Source organism: Carassius auratus, unplaced genomic scaffold (assembly GCF_003368295.1).
Source record: "Carassius auratus strain Wakin unplaced genomic scaffold, ASM336829v1 scaf_tig00017098, whole genome shotgun sequence".
Lineage (NCBI taxonomy): Eukaryota > Metazoa > Chordata > Actinopteri > Cypriniformes > Cyprinidae > Carassius > Carassius auratus.
In genome coordinates, this window is record NW_020524743.1 from 35,882 (window position 1) to 45,229 (window position 9,348).

The 9,348-nt window shown below is 42.1% G+C and overlaps 2 protein-coding genes across 2 annotated transcripts; both read left to right on the forward strand.

Annotated features, from left to right (window-relative positions):
• The first annotated feature begins 577 nt into the window (after positions 1–577).
• On the forward strand, positions 578–3,766 carry LOC113075498 (uncharacterized). Its single transcript, XM_026248214.1, has 2 exons — positions 578–852; positions 1,137–3,766. Exon 2 carries the CDS (start codon positions 1,332–1,334, stop codon positions 3,756–3,758), a length of 2,427 nt encoding a protein of 808 aa, XP_026103999.1. The 5' UTR covers positions 578–852; positions 1,137–1,331; the 3' UTR covers positions 3,759–3,766.
• On the forward strand, positions 3,766–7,884 carry LOC113075497 (uncharacterized). Its single transcript, XM_026248213.1, has 2 exons — positions 3,766–7,483; positions 7,768–7,884. Exon 1 carries the CDS (start codon positions 3,972–3,974, stop codon positions 7,254–7,256), a length of 3,285 nt encoding a protein of 1,094 aa, XP_026103998.1. The 5' UTR covers positions 3,766–3,971; the 3' UTR covers positions 7,257–7,483; positions 7,768–7,884.
• The last annotated feature ends 1,464 nt before the right edge of the window (positions 7,885–9,348 follow it).

The window sequence follows — 9,348 nt, forward strand, 5'->3', positions numbered from 1 at the left end:
TAAAATGAAACGTTTCTTATCTTTGGCCTTTATTCAATTTATCTATTCATATGTTTTATATATATACATAGGTCCTTTTTATTCCGGTCTCTATAGAAATATGAACTTTTGTCATATAGCTCCGGTTTGACTGCTCACTGACAACATCAGTCGTTCTTGTTGAATGAGTGGAGAAGGGTATTCCTGCACAACCGGAGGCTGCAGGAACATACTGTTGAATGAGTGACTCCTAGCAGGCTCCTGATTGGTTAACGCGCCTTTGCATTGACTTACATTGAAATCATTCGCGCCAGACGCTCTATTCGCGTTTGGTGTGAACACAGCATCACAGATACGTAACGGGTGCGTGAAACGATTCCGCCTACCGGAGCTGTGCCGAATGTGTTACGAATCCGCTTAAATCACCACTGGATTGACCTTTTGCCTTTTCGGCATTTTTGTCATACTAAAAACAACGTGAACAAAGTTAACAAACACAGAATTAATGACCACGAATTCATATTTTAATTATAAAAAAACGAACAACAAAGTCATGAACATACACATAATTAATGGATAAAAAAAAAAAAAACGCACAGGCTATAAACACAACGTGGAAGAAAAAAAACATGCACTTAAACAAATTCACTATAGGTGCTGTGGCAGCTGTGGCTGTTTGTTCTGTGCAGTATTAGTTCTTTCTTTAGTTTCATTTTGGTTTGTATAAGTAGTTCATGTGTGACACCTTGTGGTGAAAATCGTTATTACAATTCTCAGTAGAACGCAACAGGAAGCTCGTAAAACAGTAGAAGAAGAGTCGTTTTCTGTGATCTGCGTTTTAGATTCTGTCTAATCCTTGGAGTAGATACGACCGTAAGTTATACATTTCATATTGAAAATAACTGCAATAATGTTGTGTTAATTTAATTAAAAGCTGGTCGTTATTAAGACGTTTAGAGATTGATGTTTGATTCTGAAATATAGCGTGATCTGACAGCTAATATGCTAATAAGGTTACATAGTCAAATTTTTCTTCAAAGACATAATTCGGTTGTTTATTTTGTTGTTTAATTCTGTAAACAGATGTTTGTGAATGTGAAAATGTCCATGCTATTTTGTAAATCATTTTGTAATTTGTATTTTTGTGTTTCTTTTAGTTTTACAGTAAAGTAAAGTGCATCACATAAGCACAACGAAGAACGTGTGATGAAGCTTTATTCCTGTTAGCTATCTGTCAGTCTTTGGTTTAGAACACCATTGCCAGGGCAGAATAGTAAAAGGTCGACTGCACAGCGGGTGAAGACAAACAATCAGGATTCCGTCCAGCTTACATGTAATACTACATTATCAAGATGGATGAGTCACAGCCTCGCAAGAAACAAGAGGAAGTTGACCAACCTTTAGAAACAAGATCACGGTCAAGCAGATCACGTCGTTCGAGTAGATCTTCGGCTAGTGCAGCTGCGACCACAGCAAGAGCTAAAGCAGCCGCATGCAAAGTAAAGGCCTCTTATGCCGAAAAGGAAGCCATCATGATGAGAGAAAGAGCTCAAATTGAAGAGCATCAACAGAAAGCACTGGCTGAGACAGCTCGCAGAAAAGCAGAAGTTGAAGCTGATTTATACGTGTTACAACTGCAAAAAGAAGCTGTAGCAGCATCTACAGAGGCAGAAGTTTATGAAGCTGCAGTTTATGAAGAAGACGGAGCAAGTGTCGATCTAGAAAAAGAATCATGCATCTCAAGTAGAATTGAACGCACAGAAGAGTATGTGCAGAAACATTCTCAGCAAAGAAATTCTCCTAATTTGAATCCTAATTCACAACATGAAAGTGAGGGTTCAAGTTATGTGACACGGAGTTATGTTGCAGGCTCACTAAGTTCTCTCCCTCCAACAGTGAAGGAGGAATTGAATGCAGAGACAATTCCTATGAAGCAGGAACAGACAACTCGGCACAACTTCCAGTGTTCTCGTTCGAATGTAAAAGTTGAGCCATATGATGGAGCTGATGAAGTAAAGCATCAAAAATATCCAGTACGAAAGCAACGTGACTCCTGCCTGCCCTCTCAAGTTCCTGCTGAGTGCTTTACTCCAGCACCACCATCACCTCATGCAAACGACTTTACTACATATTTGCTGAAGAAAGAAATGGTGAGTTCTGGCTTGTTCCAATTTGATGACTGTCCAGAAAATTACTGGGCGTGGAAAACGTCTTTTCGAGCTGTAACCAGTGAACTCAATATAGCTAGTAGAGAGGAGATAGATCTTCTTGTCAAATGGCTTGGTCCTGATTCATCCAGTCATGCCAAACGAATCAAATCAGTTCATGTCAGTGATCCTGCCTTAGGAGTTCGTATGATATGGCGTCGCCTGGAGGACTGCTATGGGTGTCCAGAGGTCATCGAGCAGGCGATGTTAAAGAGACTTGACACTTTTCCTCGCATCACAATCAAAGACAACCATCGTCTGAGAGATCTTGGGGACTTGCTACTCGAGCTGCAGTCAGCAAAAGAAAGTGGTCGTTTACCTGGTCTTGCTTACCTTGACACAGCACGGGGAGTCAACCCCATCATTGAAAAACTCCCATTCAGTCTTCAAGATAAGTGGATTACGCAAGGTTCCAGGTACAAAGAAGACCATAATGTATACTTTCCTCCTTTCAGCTTCTTTGTTGAATTTGTTTGTAGACAAGCAAGAACTAGAAATGACCCTAGTTTTGCTCTTGCTTCAACTGGCTACTCAAACAATACAAAATCAGACGGAGCTGCCAAGTTGAGTAACAGAACTTCTGTCTTCGTCAAGAAAACTGAAATAATGGCTGCGCAACCAAACCAAGACAGAAACTTAGACAAGAATGTAGATCCAGACAAGTTTTGTACCATACACAATAAACCTCATCCACTTTACAAGTGTCGCACATTCAGGAGCAAACACCTAGATGAACGAAAAGCACATTTGAAGGAAAAGTTTATCTGTTTTAGATGTTGTGCTTCCACTAAGCATGTTGCAAGAGACTGCAGAGCATCTGTTAAGTGCAGAGAATGCAACAGTGACCGACACATTGCAGCCATGCATCCGGGTCCTGCCCCGTGGTCCATTGAGGTGTCTGTATCAACTGCAGATCAAAACATGGAAAAAACAGATGAAGACACTGCTGAGGTAAACAACAAGTGCACTGAGATTTGTGGAGATGCTAGTAGGCCCAAGTCATGTTCAAAGATTTGTCTCGTAAATGTTTATCCCTCTAATCAACGTGAAAGAGTCAAACGCATTTATGCTGTACTGGATGAACAGAGTAATAGATCATTAGTGAAGTCACAGTTCTTTGATCTGTTCAACATCGTTAGCAGTTCTTCCCCCTATACATTGAAGACGTGTTCAGGTATAGTGACTACGGCGGGGAGGAAAGTAAATGGATTCTCTGTCGAATCGCTTGATGGGAAAACAGTAGTTGCTCTTCCGCCTTTGATAGAGTGTAACACTTTACCAGATGACAGATCCGAGATTCCCACGCCGGAGATAGCTATGTGTTTCCCCCACCTCACTGCTGTGTCAGATAAAATTCCTCCTTTAGACTCTTGTGCTCCTATCCTTCTCCTCTTGGGTCGAGATATTCTTAGTGTGCACAAAGTGCGTGAACAACGAAATGGACCCCTCAACACACCATACGCACAGCGCTTAGACCTGGGCTGGGTGATAGTGGGAGAAGTTTGCCTGAATGGGACTCATTGTCAGTCCAGCGTGAACGCTTATAAGACCAACATACTTCCAAATGGGTGAACGTCATTCTTCTCTCCATGCACAAAAGGTTTCAATGTCGTAGAGCGGGGTGAGTCACCTTTTTTGTCATATCTACCCGACCCACCATGTTCTCTCAAGTGTTCAAAAACCAGTGAGAGCTATACAACTGGCTTAAAAGAGAATGTGTTCTTCAGATCTTCAGAGGATGATAAATCTGCTTTATCTGTAGAGGATAGAGTCTTTCTCGACATAATGGACAAAGAGGTGTACCTTGATAATGATAACCACTGGGTGGCGCCACTTCCATTCCGCTCTCCAAGAAAGCAACTCCCGAACAATAGAGAGCAAGCTATACAAAGGCTGAACTCGTTGCAGCGCACTCTTTCAAAGAAACCGAATATGAAAACGCATTTCTTTGGTTTTATGCAGAAGGTGATTGAAAATGAGCAAGCAGAACCTGCTCCACCCTTACAATCAGAGGAAGAATGTTGGTATTTGCCAATTTTTGGAGTTTACCACCCACACAAACCTGACAAAATCAGGGTGGTCTTCGATTCGAGCGCTCAGTATGGAGGGGTGTCCCTTAATGATGTTTTGATGAGCGGACCTGATCTTAACAATACCCTTTTGGGTGTGCTGTTGCGCTTCCGTAGGGAGAAAGTAGCTGTGATGGCGGACATAGAACAAATGTTCTATTGTTTCAAGGTAAAAGAGCAGCATCGCAACTATCTTCGCTTTCTTTGGCACAAAGACAACTGTGCAGAAAAGGAGATCATTGATTACAGAATGACCGTGCACGTCTTTGGCAATAGTCCTTCGCCAGCAGTCGCTATATATGCCTTAAGGCGAGCAGCAGAGTATGGCGAAGCAGATTATGGTATGGATGCTAAGGACTTTGTGTTACGCAACTTCTACGTTGACGATGGCATCACATCTGTCCCTACTGAAAGAGAAGCCATTGATCTCCTAAAGCGTACGCAAGCAATGCTATCAAAGTCAAGCTTGAATCTGCATAAAGTGGCTTCTAACAGTGCTTCGGTGATGGAAGCTTTTCCATCTAGTGAGAGAGCCAACGATCTCAAAGGCCTGGATTTTGATAAAGACCCAATACCTCTCCAACGCAGCCTTGGTATAAGTTGGAACATCAAGGCAGACTGCTTCACATTTAAAGCTTCTCAAGATCTCAAACCCTTTACTCGAAGAGGGATCCTTTCCACCGTCAATAGTTTATATGATCCCCTCGGGTTTGTCTGTCCAGTCACTATGCAAGGCAAAGCTATAGTGAGAGAACTTTCAACTATACAACAGGATTGGGACACTGTTCTTCCGGCAGACAAAAGAGATTCGTGGAAGGTATGGACTTCATCTTTAGCAGAGCTTGATCGATTGCAAATACCACGATCTTATGTCCCAACCTCATTGTGTGGAGCTCAGGTTCGAGAGTTGTGTATCTTCTCGGATGCTTCTATTTTAGCTATCGCTGCAGTAGCGTACCTACGAGTAATAGACTCAAACGGACAGCTTCACGTGGGGTTTGTAATGGGAAAGTCCAAGTTGGCCCCTTTTCCAGCACATACTGTTCCACGCCTGGAGTTATGTGCAGCGGTACTTGCTGTTGAGCTGATGGAACTTATAAAGGAAGAAATTGACATAGAGTTCCACAATATCCAGTTCTACACTGACAGTCGCATAGTGCTCGGCTACATTCACAATGTAACACGCAGATTCTACATGTACGTGGCTAACAGAGTTGCACGCATAAGAAAAACCACGGAACCTAGTCAATGGCATTACGTCTGTTCTGAACAGAACCCAGCAGATCATGCCACCAGGTTTGTGGCAGCAGCCCACTTACCCCTTACCAACTGGTTCTCAGGTCCAGAGTTCCTTAGGGAATGTGACCCTATAGGATGTAGTTTAGGAGAGTCATATGGACTTGTAAAAGCAGAAGAGGATGTTGAAATTCGCCCCCAAGTGAACACACTGGCAACTAACGTCAAAGAGGACTTACTAGGCTCAAGCAGATTTGAACGTTTCTCAAGCTGGAGATCCTTGGTGAGAGCTATCACTACTCTGACGCACATAGCAAATTCATTCTCACAATCTTTTCCTGACACACTCTGTCGAAAATGGCATCTGTGTACTAAAACCTCAGGTGTGGAGATATCACAAGCCAAGGCGACTATAGTCAAAACCGTACAACGAGAAGTGTACCAGGAAGAATTTGAGAGTTTGACTAAGTTTGGTAAAGTCTCGCAGCGTAGCACACTCCTGAGGCTTGACCCCTTTGTGGACAATGAGGGTCTGTTAAGAGTTGGGGGTCGCATTCACTGTGCTGACATCTCTGATATAGAGAAGCATCCCTTGATAATCCCTCCCAATCATCACGTAACCGGTCTTTTAATTCAGCATTATCATGATCAAGTGGCTCATCAAGGCCGGCATTTTACTGAGGGTGCTATACGTAGTGCTGGATTGTGGATAGTCAGTGGCAAAAGATCTGTTTCAAATATCATCCACAAATGTGTGCTGTGCAAGAAACTGAGAGGTAAGATGGAGAGTCAGAAGATGTCGGCTTTGCCCTCAGATAGAGTTTCTGTAGATCCACCTTTCACACACACAGGTCTTGATGTTTTTGGACCATTCACTGTGGTGACACGTAAGACAAGAGGGCATAATGCTGAGAACAAGCGATGGGCTGTCATATTCAGTTGCTTAAATACCAGAGCAGTTCACTTAGAGGTTGTGGAGTCTCTATCAGCGTCAAGCTTTATATGTGCTTTGCGTCGCTTCTTGGCTGTCAGAGGACCAGTGAAGCACTTTCGTTCTGACAGGGGGACAAATTTCGTTGGAGCAGTCAAGGAACTCCAAATTGACAGTAGCGACTCAGAGTTGAAAGGCTTCTTGCAGAATCAAGGTTGCACGTGGACCATTAATGCTCCACATTCCTCCCATATGGGAGGAGTGTGGGAAAGAATGATCGGCATTGCCAGACGTATTTTGGAGGCTCTCTTGATGAAAACTCCCACAAGACTCACGCATGAGGTCTTAACAACTTTAATGGCAGAAGTCATGGCCATCATGAATTCCAGACCCTTAATCCCAATTTCATCAGATACGGGCATGCCCCAAGTGCTTTCACCAGCAATGCTCTTAACTCAGAAGGCGAGTGTTGCTCCAGCACCTCCAGGAAATTTTGAGATAGGGCACTTGCACAAAAATCAGTGGCGTCAAGTCCAGATGCTGGCTGATTCATTCTGGAAGCGATGGAAGCAGGAGTACTTGTCTACCTTGCAACCCAGGAGAAAATGGACAGAGGAGAGAGAGAGTATTCAGGAAGGAGACATTGTTCTGTTGAAGGATGGGGAAGCTAAGCGCAGTGAGTGGCCAATTGGTCTCATAGCAAAGACTGTAGCCTCATCTGATGGAAAAATTCGTAAGGTTATGGTGAAGACTGCTAAGCAAGGGGTATTCAGAGAGTACTTAAGACCTATATGTGATGTTGTCTTACTTTTGTCAAATAATCGGAATGCATAGTGGTATAACACAAGTTATACCAGGCGGGGAGTGTTCTGTGCAGTATTAGTTCTTTCTTTAGTTTCATTTTGGTTTGTATAAGTAGTTCATGTGTGACACCTTGTGGTGAAAATCGTTATTACAATTCTCAGTAGAACGCAACAGGAAGCTCGTAAAACAGTAGAAGAAGAGTCGTTTTCTGTGATCTGCGTTTTAGATTCTGTCTAATCCTTGGAGTAGATACGACCGTAAGTTATAAATTTCATATTGAAAATAACTGCAATAATGTTGTGTTAATTTAATTAAAAGCTGGTCGTTATTAAGACGTTTAGAGATTGATGTTTGATTCTGAAATATAGCGTGATCTGACAGCTAATATGCTAATAAGGTTACATAGTCACATTTTTCTTCAAAGACATAATTCGGTTGTTTATTTTGTTGTTTAATTCTGTAAACAGATGTTTGTGAATGTGAAAATGTCCATGCTATTTTGTAAATCATTTTGTAATTTGTATTTTTGTGTTTCTTTTAGTTTTACAGTAAAGTAAAGTGCATCACATAAGCACAACGAAGAACGTGTGATGAAGCTTTATTCCTGTTAGCTATCTGTCAGTCTTTGGTTTAGAACACCATTGCCAGGGCAGAATACTGTTGCTGCTCCTGCTGCTGACGCGCCAGTCTCTCCTCGCGCCCTCCTCTCCTGTCCGCCGAAAGGGCAAACCAGCATGCCTCCATATTTCAGCTTCAGCACCTGGAAAAAAGCATTACTGATTAGGATGAATGAGACATTTGGATCAGTGCTGGTCCTACATGACGACAAAACAGGCAGACGTATATTGCATTTGCTCAAAATGAAGATATGCCCATCCTTCTCGGCCTAATTCTATAACGATTTGTGCATTAGTTGATGGAACTGTAATAAAATAATAGCCTAATAATAAAAACAACTGGTCATGTAAAACTGAATAAGACAAATGAACTATGTAACGACTGAGGTTAAGACGTAGCCCCAATTAGGCCTAGTAATAAAAAGAATAAGAAGAATAAACAGAAGGCATTATTGTTGGTGTATGATGTTTTACGAAGACGTCAAAACTGGAAGAATTGAATCAAAAGAAATCTGTGCGGGAAGGATCGATTGTCATCCTCTTTTGTATGTCGTTTATCCTCGTACTTCTTAGCGAGTAAAAGTAGGCTACTTCACTCTCACTCATCTCCCTACTACTAGGACTGTCACTTTTGTGAAAAAATCATTTTCGATTTTTAAGACATAAGTGTTTATTGAATCGATTTTCCATGTCTACAAAAAAGACGTTTGCTTTTTCAACATCGAATAACGGACGAACGTAAAGAGAGCGCTGGAAACGCACAAGTCAGCCATATTTCTTATTTATTGGCATGAAGTTTCGTGCAGAATGTCTCGTAACTTTGAACGTTCCTCTGGTTTCAGTTGTGTTTTTGTTTATTTTGGTGACGTATAAATAAAATCTTCCCATCTGCCTGCACTTGAGTCTTCGCCTCTTGCGATCCGTGACACTACGTCCTTAATAACAATGGATGAAAAGATTAGTGCCCTACTGATGATTAAGTCTAGAGTGTGTCCACCTTTGTGTGTGGGTCCATGCCCACCCTTACGAAAATTAACCATGGATTTGCTATATTAACCATAGTTTAACCATGGTATTTGTAGTAAATCTGTGGTTTTACAAATGGCAGTCAATACGCCAAAAAACCATGGGTTACTACAGTTTTACTATAATAAAACCATGGTTATTTTTCGTAAGGGCATGCTGAATCGACAGGTAAAAAAAAAAAGCCTCAAGTCCAAATATTCATTTATCACCAATTAACTGTTTGACAAACACTTCCTGCTTGGATGTCCTGATCTGAATTAAAAAAAAATCTCAAACATGCTCCGAGGTGCCGATCTGAATCAACCGAGTCGCGAAAATGCTCCAAAGCGCCGATCTGAATCAACCGAGTCGCGAAAATGCTCCAAAGCGCCGATCTGAATCAACCGAGTCGCGAACAGGCTCCGAAGTGCCGATCTGAATCAACCGAGTCGCGAACATGCGCCGAAGTGCCGATCTAAATCAACCGAATCGCGAACATG